At 42.3% G+C, this 21821-nt stretch overlaps 1 protein-coding gene across 1 annotated transcript in view; it reads right to left on the bottom strand.

The window, feature by feature from the left end:
• Positions 1 to 21821, bottom strand: part of OXSR1 (oxidative stress responsive kinase 1) — an 87913-nt gene that overhangs the window by 16308 nt on the left and 49784 nt on the right. The window contains exons 5-9 of the mRNA XM_038124607.1: positions 17906 to 17961; positions 8702 to 8811; positions 5232 to 5333; positions 2379 to 2512; positions 498 to 546 (exon numbers count right to left, since the gene is read on the bottom strand). Coding sequence (XP_037980535.1) covers positions 498 to 546; positions 2379 to 2512; positions 5232 to 5333; positions 8702 to 8811; positions 17906 to 17961 — 451 coding nt within the window. The remainder of the gene's footprint in view (positions 1 to 497; positions 547 to 2378; positions 2513 to 5231; positions 5334 to 8701; positions 8812 to 17905; positions 17962 to 21821) is intronic.

The following is a 21821-nucleotide window of genomic DNA, read 5'->3' as shown; positions in this document are numbered from 1 at the left end:
CACTTCACTCCAAGGCTAGAAATGGGAGTTTCCCACTGGTTTGTATCACAGGACCTTCACTTTCCATAAGGCAACACAGGGTGAAATATCTTTAGGTAGCTCTTGCACAGTGGGCCTCATTCAGCCCCTTGCACACAGAGTGATTGAGAGTTTACTAAAATCTAAGTTACACTCACTGCAGCAGAGACCTTTATGGCTGGACAGGCAGCCAGGATGGCACCATTACAAAGGAAGGACAAACCCAAAAGGCACTTGAAGACATTTAAATGCTCAAGAATTCCTAGATAATTTCTGTTAACAACAGCATACACAGGAGATACAGAAGGGAGATTTTCTTCTGCTCCTTCACAATGACCCATTCAATTCACTCAGCTCTGCTGGCTCCAAATGAAAGAGCCCACACTTCTGCCAGTAAAGCTGTCACCCACACCTATCGTGCTTCTGAAAAGTCCTTTCCACAGCCTCTGCACAAATCAGTTTAGGAACTGTTTTCTTACCTTTGCTTTTGTGAAAAATTTGTGTCTTAGGAGTTCTGCTGCTGTTGGTCTGTCAATAAAAACAGATGTAGAAAAGACAATTATAAATGCTCCCTTTCAACCCAACGGTCTTCCAGGCTGCTGCAGCTTGTTGGCATCTCGTGAGGGCATCAGCTTCTCCTGTATAATTCCCCTAAAATCAATGTATTCCAAGTAAATTTTACACCAGCAATCTTTTAAATTACTCAGTGTATTCTGAACAAGGCCTATTCTGTTCAAAAGCAATGAATAACTTGGGACTGATGGGGAGAATTTGCTCCCATTTTGATGCTGAACTTGAGACTCTTAGACAACAACATGATCACAGGAAAAAATTTGCTCATTTGCTCAAAATGGAAATCACAGAATAATCACTGAAGTGCAGTACTTACCCTGTGCAAGTAACATTTATTTTAGAGATACCTGATTAAATGTGTGTAATTAGTTCTATTAAACACAGGCAGGATGATCAATCTTGGTCTAAAAGAACACGAACAAGTATAAAAACTATTTTCCCCTTTAAGTCAGACTTCAGAATAAATACTGGAAAGTGAGAGACATCCCTTGGTTGGTTTAGGAGGAATTTGCTAAAGACTCAAGCCTACATGAGAAGGTGGCAGCTTACAGCATTTTCCACACTGCAAACAGTGCTTAAATAGTAACAGAGTTTGATCAGTGACTTGCAAAGGCGTTTATTTCATCACAGAGTACTCCAACAAAAGGCATCCACCTCAGAGCAAGGGAGGCCCTAAAACAATGAAAAAGTAGTTGCACTAAATTCTCTTCCCGTGCAACATGCCAACCTCCTGCTCCCATAGTCAGGACAATGCCAGTGGCTGTCAGAGGTGCTTGAGGAGAGAAGGGGTGTGCCACAATGCAGCGATTATATATAACCCGATCAGCACACATCCTAACCTGCAAGGGTAGGATATGCTTTAGAAAGGTGAAAAAATGTCATGCTGGAAAAAAAAAAAACAGCTATCAACTTTTATCAAGCACTCCACTGGATTCATTATGCATTTCAAGTGTAATGCTTGTTAGAAGAGAGAGACTCATTGCACAGTGCGTGAGAAGCCTGTGTTCCTGGATCTGACACAAGAGGGAACTGAAAAACGTCTTCATTATTATTATTTTATGAAAGCACTTTTTCCTTTCCAAAATTAAGTCTGCTTACTGAGGAGGAAAAAAAAAACAACCTAAGAGGTTTTTAAAAATGGCACAGCACACACACCATCCCCTTGGTAATATTTCCTACGTCACTGACTAGTCAAGATACTGTTCAAGGAAGGCTGAAAGTGTCATCAGGTCACTTAAGCAATCTGTATGGATGAAAACATGTTGGTAAAATTTGTCAGTGTTTTTCCTGATTTCCCATCCAAACCAAATATTACATATAATTAAACAAGTCAAAACTACACTGAAAGCCTTCTCTGCACTGCTAAATTTTAAGAAGTTTATTTATGTAGTTTTGCAAGTAAACACACATTGCCCAACCTGTAATTTCTGATTTGTAAACACAAAGCAGTTTTGACTGGGAACAAAACATGAACTGAAGTCACCTGCTGGAGGTGGCCAAGGGAGAATGGCTCTACCCAGGCAGTGGACTGGGATGCACTCTCATTAACCCAAATGGAAAATGTGTGCCCTGACCAGGCACAGTACCAGACATTTATCCATAAAAATAAGGACAGAGAATTCGTTGCCACACAGCAAGATTGCTGTGTTCCCTGTGACTGAAAGGTTGGAGGGACACAGCATATACAAACTTCAAAAAATAGGGAACATAATGATGTTTGTGAGTTAGGGGTTTTTTTTTTTGTTTGCTTGTTTGTTTTCATTTATTTTGGTGTGATCCATTCTTACCTTTTTTCAGGGTCTTTTTGTAGGCACGATGAAATCATCTTCCTAAATGATTTCCCATATTTCTTCAGCATCTCCTTATCTTGCACACCAGTTTCCAAAGATGGAGGATCATTTTGTAGTGTCAGCATTAAAACCTGAAATAATTATTGCTATTGTCAATGAGATCTTTCTTGGGTTTTGTCAGAGACAGATCTTGGGGAAAATGTATTTTAGACAAGCGCTTTCATCAAGCACCTGAGTCAACAAGGATGTGTAAACAACAAAGACCAACAATTTAAGTTACTGCTTTCCATCCCATCTCTTGGCCCACCCTGCAGTGCATGGGCCAAACACAAGGCTGGAATGTGTTTTCAGGTATGTTTTGTGGGATTAAAAGTACAAGCAGGGCAGAACTTCTACCAGTTTTCCTCTTTCAAGATGAGCAGTCATGCAAAGCTTTTGATTCAATGTACCTCCCTGAGGTATTTCTTAGCTAGAAATCAAATTAAAGACAGAGGGGCAACATAAAAAGATACATGAGTTCACTTCCATGTACCAATGTGACAGCAGGTGAAGACATTCCTCACATAAGCAGCTATCAAGCCAAACTGGTTCTTTCCCTCACATCGCTTAAATATTCTGAAGGAAAGGAAGAAAATTACTCATTTCCATTTCCACTTGTCACCTACATACAGATGAATATCTATTTTTAGAAGAGGAAACAGCACACAGCACATTTAAATAGCTTTCAACAGCTACATTGCTTAGGGCAGCAAAAGCCCATCAATCTAGCTGAAATTACACAGCCCATGACAGAATTCCCTGCTTTCTTCCCCACTCTTTGAAGGGTCACTTAATGCATGAATAATTTTGCTGCATAACAAAATTAATCTGCAGTGCAATAAAATTACATTCAATACATAAAATAGAGAAGTCTTCCTGCAGGCTGCATCTCTGGAACCCAAACCTCACAGAACTGGGCACTCGATTCTGTCCAGCATATGACAGCACTAAGTAGGTGCTGTTGATACTAAATAGGTGCTGTTGGTATTCAAACCACAATAAACTAAAGTAAAATTTGCAAGACCTGCTGTAAAATGCTACCAATAATCAAAGCCCAGAAGGAAATATCAATGAAACCAGCAGCACTTAAACCAGCAGCACTTTCCCCTGAGCTGCTCTTTGCTGTGCCACAGCCCCTGATGTTGTAGGAAATTTAATGGCATTTCTGAACTACTCAGCCTCTCAACAGTCCCTGCACGTAGCTGACAATTCTTAAAAGTAATTCTGTTCTACAAGAGTTAAACCTGTGCAAAGTCCATCCATTTGGCATGGATGTGCCTGTTCTGAGTGAGGAGCAGCTGGATTTCCAAATGCCATTGTGACTGTGGTGTGGGAGGGGATGCACCCAGGCCCTGAAGAAGTGACACCCAACTTCCACAGCACTTCAGCAGGTAAGACTGAAAAAATGGGAGTTTGCCCATTGAATGGTTTGGGTTGGAAGGGACCTTAAAGCTCATTTAATTCCAATCCCCCTGCCATGCACAGGGACACCTTCCACTAGCCCAGGCTGCTCCAATTCCCACCCAGCCTAGCCTTGAACACCTCCAGGGATGGTGCATCCACAGCTTCTCTGGGTAACATGTTCCAGTGCCTAATCACCCTCACAGTAAAGAATTCCTTACTCACATCTAATCTAAATCTCTCCTCTTTCATTTTACAGCCACTCTCCTTTGTCCTATCACTATCTGCCTGGGTAAAACATCACTGTCCCCAATGCCAGCAATGGAGGGACTTGACACCCACAGGCCTCATATCCCAGGTCACTGCTCTAACCATGAGCCTTGGGGGTAGCACAGGCTCTCCATGTGCTCGTGTTTGATCCAAAGGACCACACATCCCAGGACCTCATATCCCAGGTCACTGCTCTAACCACGAGCCTTGGGGGTAGCACAGGCTCTCCACGTGCTCGTGTTTGAGCCAAAGGACCACACATCCCAGAAGGGGAACCAAAGTGGCCTTCAAGAGGATGGGCCAAAGGGGTTTAAAGTTTTGTTATCAAGACAAGGCCTCATCAGATATCACAAAGGAGATAAGGAAAAAGATCTCAAAGCTCAGTAGAAGGATAGGATGCTTCAGACCACAGCTGGTGGGTGTCAACTCTTAACTTTGAGATGCACCCTCTCCCTGAAAGAGTAGCATGCTAGAAGCAGCTCCTGGTTCAAGAGTCATGAAACAGAGAGTTAGCCAAATTTATAGGTGATCTAAGGTTCAAGATATTTGAAAAAGAATTTTGGTGTGTCATGGTTTAAATAAGAACATTTCTTTCTTCATTAATAAAATACTATTGTTGACAATACCACAGTTTCATACTTTGAACTGGAACAGTGATTGACAGGATTGTCAGTGTTAAACAAAATTAAACATTCTTTTAGATAACTGGTAACAGGAGAGGTATCAAGAGAATGTCTGACAGGCATTAGGAAGGATTATGAGTGCAACTAAAAGAATGGCTAGCCAAGTGTCACTGGGTGCCCATAAGGCATTCTGGATCACCATTTATAACCCTAAAAACATCTGCTGACTTCAGAGGTTCAAAACACACAGCACTTTCCTTAAGAATGGTGAGACTCAGGATCTAAATAAAAACTGCAGTTTCAGATAATGCTGATGAAGGGGCGTATTTTTAAAAGGTGACTCAATATTCAAGAACAACATGATCCACAAGTGCAGGTTGAAAGGACAAACTCTTCTGTGCAATGTGCTAAGTTGAGAGGACAAACTCTTCTGTGCAACATGCTAGCCAAATTCTTGAAAACATCCACAGAACACACTGATCCCTTATCTTCCACAAATATCTGGAGATCTGCTCACCTTCATCGGCGGGTATTTATGGTAAGGAGCTGCTCCTGTGGCCAGTTCAATAGCAGTGATCCCAAAGCTCCAGATGTCTGCCTTGAAATCATATCCTCTGACCTGAAAAATATTAGAGGATGTTATCGTGTGTCTCTTGCTGTCCTACACCACCCATCCCTTTCACACACCCTTTCCCCACAAATTTGGAAAGACCAGCACTTTAGAGATGGAAACAACCCTTTCTCCCTTCTCTCCCCCCAGCTCCTCATACCTTCAAGGAGGTGTTGTAGAAGTCACAGTCTGGTGAAAATCATGGCTGTGCACTGTACAACCAGGACTGCTCTGCCATAAACTCCACTGCAGAACATAAAGGGGCACTGGACTAACCCAGGCTCTGACTTCTACACACAGATACAGAAGAGAGTCATTACACAGTGCAATAAAACTCTCATAGTTAATAAATGGACTGCTACCCCTTGGGACACTCGCCTCACTACACTTTTAATCAACCTGACTGCAAATGTGCTCCATCCTGGAACTTCACGACACACCAGCCCAGTAAAAGCCCCTCATTCCTGCCTGCAGACTAATGTTTCCCACCACTAATTAACAGTAGCTTCTGCACTTGACATTAAACACAGGCTTGTTCAGGAAAATTTATAGCATTTACTTCCCCTCCTGCACAGGAAAAAATATTTCATATGCCAAAGCAGTTATTTCCTCATTATCATTAGGTAATATTTTGGCACTTGCTTTCTCCGCTGCAGGGGAGAGACATAATGTACTAACTTCAAGAGCAGCTCTGAAAATCAAAGCATTTTGGTTGCTTAGGATGGTTTGTGTTTCTTCTCACTACACCATGGAAAAATGAAAATTACATCAGAGCAGAGCTAACAGGGGTACTGTGCTCAGCTAACCTAACAAGCTTCAGAAAGACACTCCTTGTGATGCAGCCAAAAGCATTCCCCAAGCTACCTTAAAGATGATCTCGAATCTTGGCAAACTAACAAAAACCCCTCCTGTACTATTTGTCATGTAATACTAGAGTTGGACTGAAACTTGTTATAGAGACAGGAATTTATATCTTGCACTGATTTCTTCCACTCTGTAAGCACAATTTTCATGAGCCCTAAAAGTCTGAAATGTTTCTTGAAGTGCCTCAGTTTATGGATGCCATGGCTTTGAACAGATTTTAAGTCAGTTAAATAAACAAGCAGATATCTAGTAACATTTAAAAGAGCACCGGACAAGAAGAAATGCACTGTAAGGGTAGTTTTTTTTGTCTCCTCACACTATTTTTAGGTTTGGAGAATAACTTTTGGGCATTTCTTAGCTCCATCTTTCACAGTTACTCTTGCAGCACACCAATACACTGTACATCTCTCCATTTCCTGACAAGATTTTAACAGTTTAGTGCAAAGTTTTTTTTCATTATTTCACGTAATCCTGCTTGCAAATGAAAGCTAAAAAGCTCAAAACTGTCTGCAGTAGTTCATCTTGACATCTGTCCAATACATTAGTCACCACCCTGCAGTTAGTTTGTATCAACAACATTTATTTTTCTCATAAACTCCTTTTTTTTGCCATAAATCTGTCGAGTGACCATACATTAAAAGACAATGTTAAGCAATCAAATATTAACATTCTGAAGGAATTTAATAGTGCTGAAGTAAACCAGATGGAATTGGGTCGATAATATCTACATGGGAAAGGCTAACTCAGAAAAGCCCTCTGTCCCTTTTCCCGGCTGGATCCAGTGGCTCAGAGTGACACCTGCTGGAAGGCAGCAAGATCATCTAATGGACATTGAAGGATTTCACATCAGCATCGTCAGCATCCCACTAAATTACTGCTTTAACTTGGTATTTGCAACTGGTTACACGTGCACAGCCTTGGTGCAGGTACTGCACTCCATAAAAAACTTACCTCCTCTTTTGGAAACACATTTGTGGGGAACCACCCCTCACTTTGTCACTGAAACCTTTCTTTCCCATTTTTAGCTCCCTCATTAAGGAATTTTTCCCTTTTGTCCTGAGGACTGCAGCTGCAAAGAGCCTGGAGCAGCCCCATTAGGTCCTGGCCAATCTGCTGAGGCCTGGGCACGACACACAGGACAAAAAAGCAAGGGCCAGCTCTGATCTAGCTTCAGAAATACCAAATGCTCTATTTTTATTTATTTTAACTCAGCATTAAATAAAAAAATCCAGAAGAATATGACAGTGAGGCAGTTCAGAATCAAGTTTGCAAAGATAACCCTGACTTGGGAAGTGTGGCTTTATCCTGCCCTGTCAGACCTGCACTGTGAGGAGGCTGCAGCAGTGCTGGAATGCACTGGCCCCTCAGTCCCACCATGGGGAGCCACTGAAAAGTACAAACATTGAACAAGCTTTTCATCAATAATATATTTAAGCTACTCCAAAATTATCTCCATTCCTCAGGGAGTTTTAGATATTGGAAAAAATGTACTTTAATGCATTTGTGTTTAGCTGCATTTGATTTTAGATGCAGATATACATGGGCGTCTTATTCAAGATCCTCCCAAGCTTCAAAATATTTTACTGCAAACAACAGCAAGGAGAAAAGTATCAGGGTGAATTTACTTTAATAAAACAAATCCTTAAATATTTTTGTTTAAAAATTTGGAAAGAAAAATGGAAATTCATTTGTAGCCAGTTATATTCTGCTCAGCACACCTGTCAGAAACCCAGCCCTCTGACAAACTGATTTTAAGGGGATGAGGGATAATTTTCGGAATGTTCATGGCAGTGAACATCAATGCCATCGACAGTTACTGCAAATGCCTTGGTAAGACTGTGGTGTAATTTTCTCTGTGAAACTTGCTAAGAAATGGGCAGCAATTTTACATTAAACGAAGTTTCCAGGTGTCCTTCACCAGAAGTCACACAGACAAAGCTTCTGTAGTTTAGTCTAGAAGCAGTGGAGGACAAAAAGTGGCATTTCTCCATGCAAGGGGAAGAAGTATGACATCTTTTAGTGAGCCAAAAGAGCAGAGGAAGAAGGGGGAGATGCAAGCATTCCTCAGCATTTAGATACTCACAAGCCATGAGAAGTTAAAAAGCTGAATGAAGTCAAATGCATGTTATTAGACTGAATTAACTCCCCAGTCTGACATATCACAACAAACTACCCCAAATCTTATTTTTGCAGATGCAGAAGAGCACGTTACTGAGCTGTGTATGGCATATTTACCATGTGTGAAACTATACCTCACATTCATGCAAAAGGGAGGGGCAGGGTAATCTTCTTTATGCAACAACTGAGCTGTCTCATCCTCATCTTAGGCAGGGGTCTGAAGAGAAGCAATGGGGCAAAAATCTACTGAACACTTAACATTCCCCAGTAAGAGTCTAGCTGCCATAGGCAAGTCAAAGAAAATCCTGTGTTTAAGAAAACCCTTCAGAAGTCAAATTATCATCTTAGTTAGAAATAAATATAGTCATTGATGATAACAGGGAATTCCAATTCACCTGTTCCATAACTTCTGGTGCCATCCAGCAAGGTGTGCCCACAAAGGTTTTCCTGACTTTATTCCTGGTAATGTCACCACCAGTGGCCAGGAACGCACTAACACCAAAGTCTGAAAAGAAAACAAAAGCAGAATTTATTAAGAACACATCCTGAGCAAACTGAAGGGCTGTCCCTTCTTTCCCCTCATATTCCCAGCCACCCATTAAGTACCAGACCATGCCGTCACGCATGAGGAGTTTCCTAATAAAGGAGGAATGATCAACAGCCAGCTCCGAGTGCTGGTACATGAACTGCCATTCAGCAGTTCACCATTCAGTTGCTGGGGACAGCAGAGCTTTCAGCCCTGCCTGAGAGAGAGGAAAATTCCACTTTTCATTACAGCCCACTGGTCACATTAGAGCCTGCCCACACTCCCCCAGCAGCCCTGCTGCTGTACAAACCTGCCCTGCCAGCCAGAGCTCTATTTACATTTGCATACACACGGAACTGCACTGACCCTCAAGCAGCATCCTGTAACATCCACAGCAATCAAGCTGGGTGCAGAAAAGGTCCCTTGAAAGCATTTAACTGTCCTAACTGAGGTATCAGCCTCTTATTCTGGATTTTTTATTACCAGAACATGTTTAATTTGATAATCCTCCACGGCTGAAATGCTCAGTGCTTTAGCAGGACCTCAGACTGGTTCCTGATGTTACTGAACGTGCCACAAACCAGCCCGAGCACCCCAGGGAAGCCTCACAGACACTGATTCACACCCTGCACAGCATCACCCCACCTGAAACACCTTTCACAAACCAGGATGCTCATGGATGCCCTTTGTGCTCACTGGTAATTGCATTTCTTAGAACAAATCGCTCTTACATGTGAAAACTATGCTGTAACCTCATGTTTTATGCAATTAAGGATGGCATGGAAAACAGAATCTGTTACCAGCAGCAGCATACAGGGACAGCAATAAAGTATGTTTGTTCAGAGAAGAGCATTACCAAAGATCTGGCAACCAAGTCATTCAGAAGAGGATGGCACTTTGTTTGGAGGAAAAAAATATCAAGTGACAGAGAAACTGGTAACACAGAACTGCTCCAAATCACACTATTTATGTATTGCAGAACTACAGGCCTGCAATGGGCCTATAACTCAATTTATAACTCAATTCCATAACTTTATCCACACACACACTTTTTTTTTTTTTAACACAGTACAAGCAATTAAAATCTCAGATGCCATTTCTGAGATTGATGACAGACATGGAGGGCAAATCTCTGAAATTCCAGGGCTATTTAACATAAAACCAGAACGTTATTTATCACAACTGGTTTGAAAATTCTTGAAACTCTGTTGACAATGCAAAATGTAAAAGTCTTTCCTTCTGTGGCCAGAGGAGCCAGAGTTACTCCATGGCTTAAGGATGTTAAATTGCAGAATTAACTGCAACACAAGACCCCTCCTTACAATGTGTAAGTCACGGTATCCCTATCAGGACTGTCCTGAGTTCCCTCTGCATCACAGTGTAATGCATCACTTCTCATTAGAATTTCAATATTTGAGAAACACCTCTGAAGTTATCACTCAGAAGATGCTGAGAGCTTCCAGCTCACTTCAGTTAGAGACTTCTAGGAGAGGAACTTAGTGCTCACTGAAGTACTAGACATTGGTAACAAGGTGACATTAAATAAAGTTGCATAGAAATCACAGGGCTAAAATAAGCACTAACAAAAGCCTATCATTAAGATTCAGCTCTTTCAGATGTGCTGATTTGTTCTTTTCCTGTTCCAAAAGGCATTTTGGCTTCTTGCTATGCTTGAAGTTTTAGCACACCTAGATGGATCACTGTCCCCATCAGTACTGCAATCTGAATCTTCTGGAAAGCCACTTTTTGCAAAAGTGATTTTTGCTTTGAGATCTTCCATGTGAGTATTCACCGTTTTTGCTTTTCTCAGAAACTGCAGGAGCTCCCTAAAAGATTCAGAGTAAAGTTGCCTTTCACTGCTCATTACAGGAAGTCTCCCAAGATCTATTGTTCTAAACACAAGAGCAATCAGAAGTTCTTTTAAATAAGATAATACTAACAGAAACTTGTCCAAGTGCCATCAGCATTTTATTGTGATGTGCTGTATTTGAACTTGCACATATTATCTTACCTCAAGTTTCCATGCAGTCATTTTGAGGGGAAAGGAAATGCCATTCAAAGCAAAAGCATTCCAGCAGTAAAAACACAAGTCCTTCACACAGTATTCACCACATCTCACATCAAACACGGGTTTATAAATTCCAGATGGAAATCAGGCCCTTACATCTGCCATCTGAAGAAAGCTTAAATGGAATTAAAGTTTATTTCATTACATGGTTGATTTATTTAATGTTTTCCCAATTAATTCCCCTCATTTCCAGTGGGCTAAAACAGGCTCAAACAGCCTGTGCTACTCCCCTGTAAGGAATGACTTTGGGACCATCTTCTCAAATGTCATCTTACTAACTTTATCCAAGCCCCAGCTATTCAGATAAGAATGTGCCTGCTCTCAGGAAATATCTGGAAAGCAATAAAACACAACTCCAACCACAAGTTCAGGTTAAATTCCTTCTTCTGAGCAGTTGGGACCATCTGTGCCTCAGTCTCTCTGCCCCCAGAAAGGTTAAAACAGAACTAGATCATTGCAAATGAATTGAACTCTAGAAAATGGAGAAATCCATGAAATTCAGGATAGCTCTGAAGTGTGTACACATTTGTACTCTTCCTTGGCAGCTCGTGGTTTATATTGGCTCACTACAGTGATAACTGGCAAGGACTGAATCACCAGAGACAGGGAGGAACTGGAAACGCTTGGAGCTGGCTTGCAATACCAGTAACCACCACTGCTGGGGATCCACCGACTGTCAGATAGCCTAAAGGAGCCCAAAAATTGCAGACTTCCAGCAATCTGATAGCAAATAACAGCCTTCAGGGTGTCTGGATGGAAGTGGTGGGATCTTTTTTCTTTTTTTTTTTTTCCCCATTTTTCTGAAGCAATGTAGAAAAGATTCATCTGTTGGAGCTGTTTCAGTCATTTAAACCAAATATTGCTAAAAAAAAATACCCATAAATATATATATCTCCAGACTTTCATATCACAGCAAAACCAATGCAGGATGGGAATTCAATTCTGCTGATGCAGGCTGTGCACAAATTATGGCCAATTTTGTCCCTTCCAGCAGAAACATGTTGTAAACCACATATCCTACAGGACACTCCACAGTGGCACTGAAGTTGCAGAGTAGTGTTTGAAAAAGCATGCCATGAGGCAACAATTCCTGGTACTATGGCATCCAAATTGTTAAACTTAAAAACTACTCTGGCCACTCAGGAAATGCAGAAGTTGAAAAGGAAGACTCAGTACAAACAACTCAGCAATGTCAGAATGCTGTGGCAGGACCCCATCACAACAGGCACCACTGCAGGTGTGTCTCTCAGGAAGACACATTTCTACCATATTCTAGATTGTTTCATCCAAATCTAGAAGTCACCTGTTAAAAATAATCTCTCCTTGGCCCTCTCAGATTGTTACATTACCTTAATCCTAAAAAGCCCAAATTCCTGCTACTACCCATAGCTACCCACAAGGTACACAGACTGGAAAGAAAGGAAGAATGTGCACTAAGAACCAGGACTAAAACTTGCTGATATCAGAGTGGCTCCTACAGAGTTTGGTGTGCTTGAATCAGACCCTAAAGCAGTTTTCAACTTCAACAGGGGCAGAAAAACAGAATAATTCAATCTTGACTTCTGAGTTGTCTTTAAACAAAAAGCATTTCCGAAGACAGCACAGATGTTATTTTCACTGGTCATCTTTCTTCTTGTTCAGTTGTTCACCATCAGAAAATATCTGCAGTTGTACTTCGCGCTTTCCTGCAAACCTTAATGCTTTTAGAGGCTGAAGATGAATGAACCTGGCAGCAAGATGAGGAAGGCAGTGATAAATAGCAATTTTGTGCTGAGAACGCAGCAGGTGGTAGGACACCAGATAAAAGGAAGATTAGTGGAGAACAAGAATCAAAGGCTTCTTTCCTTTTAAAGTCTAGATGGATGCACAGTGGTATTGGATCTGTAAATGCACACTTGTCCTCCTACTTCACAAAGTAACTTCAGGATGACAAATCCCAGGCTGGGCGACGCCACCCACTGCCCTCAGAGACATTCACAAGTGGTTTCAACAATCAAACAGTGCAACATCTCTTCAGGAAATACAGATAGTACAAGTAACACAAAGGAAAAGTTATTTCACAACTCTCTGCTGCAGGAGAAGCCCTAGAAATCTCCACCAACCATAGAGAAAAATACTTTTGAACCTTTTTTTGAAAAGCAGAAGAGGCTCCAAACTGTTCATGACACAACACAGGCTCCTCAAGCGAACCCTGCAATCAATCAACACTCCCCTCCCAAGTTAGATTTGTGCTTTGCCCCTTGTTCAGGCAATTTAATCTCCCAAAGTTAGAGGTTCCTAAGGGAAAGTGGGGAATGACACTGCCTGCATCATAGCTCTATGTTTATGTAGAGCGCTATTTTAGTGCCATGAATTAAGAGCAGTCAGGAACACAGCGAACCGGTGACAAGCTGGCATGGATTTGTGGAAAGTTACACAAATTCAGTTACACAAGTTTTGCCTGGCCTTAACTATCCCCGTTTTATAAATAGATAAAGAGAGAGGGGTTAGGCAATTTGCCCAGGATCAATTAGCAAGTTCTGAACAACTTAGTGAAATCTCAATCTACTTCAACTGCTTGGCAACACGGCCTGCCCAGGCCACGGCTGACACTGCGGGCACCTCTCGGGAGTGCGCGTTGAGAATTCTGTGGTTTTAAATCCTGAAGAGATCGTGTTCTTGTCTCCAGAACCAAAAAATTCCACACATGGAGGGATGTGTGCCTCTCAGCCTTCAGCAGACACTTGTATCATCACGTTCAATCTCAGAGGGATGGGTGACAGCATTATTTAATATCCCAGTGGATAAAATCAGGTGAAAAAAAAGATACGGTCTGAATTCAGTCTCAGTAGGGGGCTCACATCATGCCATGGCTGAAGCGTGGCTCATACTGAGCAAGTCTCATGCACCCTGGGAGAGCTTCTCCTCCACCTCTCCCATCCCTTCCCAGTCTATCAAGATGTTCACTTCATTTCACAGTAATTTATAGGTCCTGCATAATTAAATAAACTGCCAAATGCAAAGCCTTGCTTACTGTGAGAAGCCATCTCCTGGTTTATGCATCAATACTGATGCCGATGCAGTTTTATGTTGACAGAGTGTTTTTATCCGTGCACTTTTAGACTCCAGGGAGCTGATAAATGCCAGAGCAAAGAGGTTTTATGCTCTGATTAAAAGAAATGAAGTAATTGCCATGGAGAGGCTGGAGCACAAAAGAACATGGCTATCTCCATTTACATTGCAACCACTGTCAGCACAGCTCAGAACAATGGTATCTGGGAAAGAGTCCTGCTCTCTCCAGAAGGCAGATTAATCCAGTGTGAAGGAGAGAACACTTCAAACTGAGAAAGTGACACTGTAAATTGTAACAGGCTCCAAAAACTTGGTGCCAAGCCACAAGCCCAAGTGCCCTTGGGGGAAAAAAAAGAGAAATGTTAAGATAGAAGCAAACTGCCTCACTTTAGGTCTCGCTGGTCAGCTGGATCTGTTAAAGGCAATTTTCTCCCTGGGTCAGTGAATACACTTTTTGAAAGCCAAAGAAGCGACACAGTTCAAAATAGAGTCATGAGTAAAAATAAGACTTGGGGAGGAGCTTCAAGCTGGGAATTTGTGCAAGCCATTAGAGGAATTTTTAGAATTCCCACTTCCAGCAGATGCCCCGAGCTCACAGATCTCTCCATCTCTTTACCTGCAGCAACTTCAACTCACAGTGCTCCCACAGTGGCTTTCCCCATATGCACAAACACCAATTCAGGGTTACAAACAGAACCTGAGAAATGTCTGACACACCTTCATCAAGTTGCTTTTTCTGTTCAGTCTTAACAGAATTGCACAGCCCAAAATTCACACAAGAGGCTTTAATTTTCACTGGTTAGAACCGGGTAACACTGCAGCAAAATTACTGCCATGAATTCCATATAAAGTTTCAAGCAGTTAAATTCACTGACATGTTGTGGAGGTACAGTCCTGCAGTGAGGTTTCCAGCACTCAATCTCAAGTGCACCTTTGCTTTTTTCCCCTCAAAGGATTTCCAGATTGAGATGTACATTCCTCATTTACATTTGAGAATTACATTTCATCAGGGACAAGGAACAGGATTTGTGTTAAGCAGGAGGAAATGCACAGGAACACAAGGTCACAAAGGCCAAAGATTGAATAAGACCTTCTTAACAACTGTTCACAGGCAGTTTGGATAGAGGAGTGGCAGAAGGGAAGGAGTCATTATAAAAGAATGGAAGTCTTTCTTCCTTGCTACATGATTTAAATTTTTCATGTGTACCAAACCAGCTCCTTGCAGGGAGGTGCCCTATTCACTCCAACCCTCAGGCTACATTCCACAGCTGATCAATCTTTTGTTTTTTATCTCGTGGTGTAACTTTCCAGAGAAACTTAAGAGCGTTTGTTTCATGGGAACGAAGTGATGTCATCCAGCCCATAACTGAAGCACTCAACAATCAACAGAATTATTCATAATATGCATTAATATTATTGTCAAAGGCAAGTGCTTTGATCTTGCTGAAACAAATCTTGTTTTATTGGGATTGGTTTGCTTCCAGCATTTTTTCCTCCTCAAAAAATTCCCCAGAAATTCCGCTACTTCATCCTGGGTCAGGAGGCAAGGAAGCTTAAGTGTCAGAAATTCCCACAGAAACAAAAATCTCGTGTTATGACCAGGTCAGGCTCTTCTCTATTATTCATTCATTTATTTTCATTTCTTTCAAGTCATCAGCTGCCTCCACAGAAACTGAAGTGCTTCCTGCCACTGCAGTGAACCCTCTGACCTTGGTTTAGTGGCCCTGCTGTGGCTGATGAAAGGTGGCAGGGTTGTTGGTCCTTCTGCATGTTCAAAGAAAGAATTTGTAAAGAGGGAACTTTGCACATCTCCAAGTGCTGCTTTCACAGGATATGCAGAGAGATGAATTGCATCATTTAGGTGTTGCACATATAAACCACGAGTAGCTCAGTCTAGGGAAAATGCACAGTCAAAGACAAAATAAATCCTCTGAAATGCACAGAGCTCAGACCAGTCTACCTTGAATCTATTTATCAACTGAAAATTGCTCAGCAGAAAAAATATACTAATACCTATTGCTAGTGAGCCTTAATACAAAAAGCCAAGCCCTGACAGCCTTGTGGAAGAGAAACACAAGCAGCTCTCTCTAGGCTGGCACAAACACTCAGTCACAGCTTTTTGCAGCCTCTCCCAAAACAGGATCAAAAGCTTGTGCAATTACAAATCCAACATGTTATATCTTGGTCCTATTATGGAAAAAATGTAGGATTTCACTGTATAAAGTCTGCTCCTTTGAGCATTTTGGAAGCCACTCCTTACCTTTCATCAGCTGCCACATAACTGAATTATTTACACCTCATTAGAAATGTAACAGCAGGCATCAGGGAAACCAGGAGATTTAAAAAAGAAAACAAAGACACTTCAGGTTTTTAAACAGAAATAGGTGTTATGTCCTGCAAAAGGGCTTATTGTCCTCTGCAGAGAGGAGAGCTACCTAGAAAAAACTGCATTGCAACATGTTCTGCTTCCTGGTGGAAAATCTACACCTTTCATTCCAAGATGCAAAGCCAAGCACAGATATTCCAAAGGAATAAACAATGCTACAGGCACTTCTCCCTCACACAACTGTCACTGCCTTGTCCCTAAACTCTCACCACACTGGCCTGACCACTGATGTGATTCTACCAGCAGGACGGGGCACTAAAGAAGAGACCTCATCAGACACAGATACGGCTCTTCCCAAAAAAATATGGGATTGAAAATGTCACACATGTACAGGGATGTTTGCCAAGCTGGCAAGAGGGGACAGAGCTCTGCTCCCCAGCTAGAGGTGGCACTAGGACTGGAAAGGCACTACAAGATCCACGGAAAGAACACAGTACTGAGGAAAGGAGAATTGGAGAAAAATTGTACTCAGGATAGGAAAACAGCACGCTGTGAAGAGAAGGAAAAACAAATATCACAGGTTCTAAATGTACTCTTCAAAAATCTTGGCTTACTTAATAGTCTGTAAAAATAATAATAATTATCAAAAACACAGGATAGTTTGGGTTGGAAGGAACCTTTAATGGTCATCTTGTCCAACCCCCTGCCATGGGCAGGGACACCTTCAACCAGAACAGGTAGCTCACAGCCCCATTTATTTTGAATCTTTTCAGGGATGGGGCATAATTACTGATTTCTGAAAAGAAGAGTGAAGTGTGTAGGAACATGTATGAAATAAAATATCAGGAGAGGATCAGGAGGCAAAACACTCCACAAGTACCCTTTTCCACACGGTCTATCCCCACCCAGGACTTTTTCCAGCACAGCTCTGTTGCTGCAGCTCATGTCAGCAGTGACTGCAGCAGACATCTCCAGGCACATCTGTATTAGCTAAAGCAACTGTCTGAACAGTTTTGCTTTGCATGACTGCTCCCAAGACTTCCAGCTCACCCCAGTTTGGGCTGGGCCAGGGCAGCCACTTAAACACCCTCTCTGCCATCCAGCTCAACTGAAGCAGAGCAGGGAGCATCCACAGGAGCAGTCAGACCGGCTGATCTTTCTTTAAATGACCTTTACCATCAGATATGCCCATTTCCTTCTGATGGATCTGTCCACCCTTCACCAGAGACCTGTGAAAAACCACCTCACATGTCAATGATGAATCAGTGAGGTCTGTACACTCCACTTCCAAGCCTACAAACTTGCTGACGTAAAAACCTCACTGGCTTATGCCAAGAACTTTATCAGATCTATTGATTCTGAGGACTTCACAATCCAATGATTTATATCTGCTGATTGTCATTATTCCAAGTAACAGTATTTTAAGATAACAAGACGTAATAAACTCTGGGTTGGCTTTTTGTTTTGGTTTGTGGTTTGTTTATTGTTGGGGTTTTTTGTTTGTTTTAAGAACTGTGGGACTTTTTGAAGCTAATATTTTTATGCAGGTTTCTCTCCTTGATCATTAAACTATTTCCTTGGATATGCAGTTATGCCTAAAGTTTACTCAAAGCTACCAGGGAAGTTACCTGCAATTTGCACTGAGCCATCTTCTCCAAGAAGAATATTTCCTGCTTTCACATCCCTGCAGAAAGATAAAGGAACAATAAGTGGAAGTCATTAAATCTTTACTTCAACCAACAAAAACACATTAAAAGGTTATTATTTCTTATACTTTGTTTCTTATATTAGTATTTCTTGCCTCAAATCATGCAGAAATAAGGAATTAATTGTAACTTCAGTAGACAGGCACTAAGTAACATTCGTATGATTTATATTTTAGGTACTACACACAGAGAAGAAAAATTAAAACTTTGCAGAAGGTACCCTTAAAAGTGTGAGGAAACTGGTTTGTCCCAGGTTCTTAGAATTAGCTAAAAAGGTGAAAAATGAACCTAGCACTGGTCAGATCCTTATGTACCCCTTTAGTGGGAGAGACTTCAAGAGACAGTGAGTTGATCTGGTTCTCACCCAGCCCCACATCTCACTGCTCTCCAGCCCTGCAGAAGTTCTTGTGCTTCCTCGGGACATCAGTTTAGCCCCATACACTGGTGAAAATCCAGAGAGCAGAAAAATGTTGTTTGCTTCTGGCTTAATGAGCCTGGTCAGTGAAAAAAAGTCTCCCTGTTATCTTTTTTTTTTTTTTTTCCTTTTAATGAACAAACACAAGAACATCCAGCATGTGCTATGAATGTTTTGTACTTTCCTCTTTCTAGCCAAAAGCTCTGGTTTTCAGGTTAACAGCAACACTTCTCCATTCTTGAGGGGAACACTGCTTTCACTGCAAACACTTTGAAGTTTTCCAGTTTATTTTCACAGGCTGCTCCACATGCCAAGCCAAGAGAAGCACTTCATAGTTGACACCCCTGTTCATCAGCACAGGCTGCAACGCTTGCATTGCCCAGGAACCCACATGGAACGGGAGCAAAAAGAGGAAAACAACCCCAAAAGGAGCAGATTTTGCCTCCACTGCCTTTGGCAAATATTCCAAATCCTTTCACATACAGAAAGAAGTCCAAAGATATTTTTTTTCTCTTCTCCCTAGTGCATCATGAGAACAGAACTGGTGTGATGGCCTGGCCAAAGAGTCAGGCCCTGGAAATCTCCTCCTTCCTGGCTTTGCTATTCTGAAGAGGAGGCTGGGCCACTGCCAGCTACAGGCCAGGATAATTTTAAACACATCCTCTCCAGCACTAGCATTCATCAGACTCTTCCCCATACCCACTCTAGGACAGTGGCATGGCAAGGCTTTTCCCCAGCACACAGCAGAAGAAAACTGTCCATAAGACAGTCTCACTAAAGATGAACAGCAAACTGCAGCTGTGCAGGAAAAATTCGTATTTGCTTTAATAACAACGATGTGTCGCATAACTTCAGAGTTTCATACAGATCTGATAGCATCAAGAAGCTGACTTCCACTTCCAGAAGTATGATTTTTGTTTTCTTCCTGCAACCAGCACCTGGTAGCCATTGCAGACAACACAGCATCAGTGGATGCTCTTAAATACATGAAGGACCTGAAGGGATTAAATGCAGAATTAAGTAGGTGGCTACACTACCCCTCTTAGCATCCATTGGCCAAATCTAATATATTTGGTGCTGTTGAGCTAATTGCCATGAGAGACACAAACCTGACTGAGCCCTGCAGTCCCACAAACTGCTCATGGTCCATAAAAAAGAGGAATGGGAAAGCTCCCTGCCAATATTTAGGTAGAAGACGCCTTTGGGATCCAGCCCCAGGAGCACACAGAGCCACGAGAGCACAGCACCAAAGCCTGCTGTGTCCTAGGTGAGGAGCTGGCTCACACGGTGTGAAATGTGCTTGGCACAGGCACAGCCGCCTCCAGGAATCCCCCTGCACACCAGCACTGATTCAGAGGGAACACAGGGTGTTCAGGAAACTCTCCAATCCTACTGGAAATGTTTACCCACAGCTGATTCTCCTGTGACAGCCAGGATGCACGAGGCCCTGCCAGTTCCAGGTCATGGGGAAAGGAATAGGATGCATGAGGTTGCCTGTTCAAGTTATTAATTCTCTTACTGGAGTAAGAGTAATTTCCTCTTCCATCTGTACTCCAAGGCAGCCCAGGATGCTGGAGCATTTCCCCAGCAAGCTGGGCCATGCACTATTGTGCAGCCTTTCCAAACTTCCCCTCTGGCAGAGCTGCACATGTGGCTCACCAAGCCCCCACAACAGAGCACACTCAGCATTGAGGAAGTGCCAGGGAAGATTTTAAGGAAAATAAGGATGATGTCTCAACTATCACACACTTCACAATCCAAAACAACTCGGGCAGGTTTCACTGGCATGGCACCAGCAGCCAGAAACCAGCAGGCATTCCCTATCACCAAACCATCCCACCACAGCAGAGAAGCTGGACAGGCTTGGAATGCAAGAAGTAGCAAAACAAGCACTCAGATTGAATCCCATAGAAAAAATGAGCCCAAGGACTCCAGGCCCTTAACCCCCTCAAATCAAGATGCTTGCTTTCTTTTTAACTTCAGCTTGGAGTAATTAAAATTTACATATTTTCTCATTGGAAACAAAAGTCAGTAGACATGATGCTTAAAGCTGGTTCAAGAAATTAAAACAAGTCATGGCCACAATATGAAATCCAGAAGGCCAAAACAGCCACTGCCAAATATCCAAGTTAAACTACAGAATTACATCATCACCACTTCATGTGGCACTTCCTCACAGTGACCAGCCCTCTGCAAAGGCCACCACTCACCCCAGCCTGGCACACTCCACCCCAGAGCAGCAAAACTGATGGGGCAGCAAGGTGTTTGGGGAGTCACTGTTTCCCCTGAGGAATCATTGTTCCATAGAAGCAATTTCCAGCTTTCCCATCCCTACCCCAGTGTAACAGCACTGTAGAAGCATCAGGTGAACACAGAGCAGCCTTAACACTGGGTGAGCACTCACTCCTTCCCTTTAGCATACACTGGGGCAGTAGCAGCATCTCTGAAGCAGGTTCTCCTCTAAAATCATATTTAAAATTAAGTGCATTTGAAGTAATGGGGCAGGGGAAAGAAGATCAGTGTTTGTTTTCATCAGGAGATGCTTATAAACTTGTGAGCTGAATGGCGAGAAGTTTGTAACTCCAGGATATAGTTATTGCCAAGTGTAACAATTTGAAGGCACTTCCCATTAATGTGGTAATGACCATATCCTGGGCTGATACACTGGGAATAAATTGTGTGCCTCTGGCATAATTGCTATAGTGGAAACAGGAAGAAGCTTTAGCGTAAGCAATAATTATATCACATTTTAAATGAAGTTGCAGAAGGCTAGAGTAAACTTTCTTGTCAATAGCTTAACAAATGCTACAGTACTCCTGGATACTCTTGCTCCACAGCTGTCATCTTCCTCTCCTGTAAAGCCTTCAAGAGCCTTTCCACAAAATAAGAACTATGTTTTTATTTACCTTGTACTTCACAACCAGAGTGGGAAGAGAGGTTTGGACTCACTCCAGTGCAGAGCTGGATTCTCCACATCAGCCTTGAAAGGTTTCACAGCAGGGCAGAAACCCTTCTTCAAGTGCATCCCAAACTGGTTTAGCTTCCCAGTTTGACCAGACAAGAGTCACATCACATTAATGCCTCCAGGATGGGGCTGGGCCCCAGGCATGAGGTGCTGTATGAACAAATCTCATCCCAACCACAAAGTTACGGCCGAGCTCCAGCTGCAGATTTGGGAGCACAGGAAGGCAATGAGATGATGCTCCCCAGTTCTAACTGATGTGTTTCCACACTCCACTCAATTAATTTTTCAGTGGGGCACAAGGAAACTACATGAACTGTATCCTGGTGGCTTGTTCCCACACTAAAGAGTCCTTAAAATCCTGCTAAATGCTCAGATCCACCTTCATCTGTAGCCCTCAATCCTTGGCGTAACCCCACAGTGGTTGCTACAGCCACTGCAACCACAACAGTAGGGACCTG

The sequence above is a fragment of the Motacilla alba genome, chromosome 2 (genome assembly GCF_015832195.1).
Source record: "Motacilla alba alba isolate MOTALB_02 chromosome 2, Motacilla_alba_V1.0_pri, whole genome shotgun sequence".
In the NCBI taxonomy this organism is placed as follows: domain Eukaryota; kingdom Metazoa; phylum Chordata; class Aves; order Passeriformes; family Motacillidae; genus Motacilla; species Motacilla alba.
The sequence above is the reverse complement of the archived record's forward strand: the minus strand, read 5'-3'. Positions and strand labels throughout refer to the sequence as shown.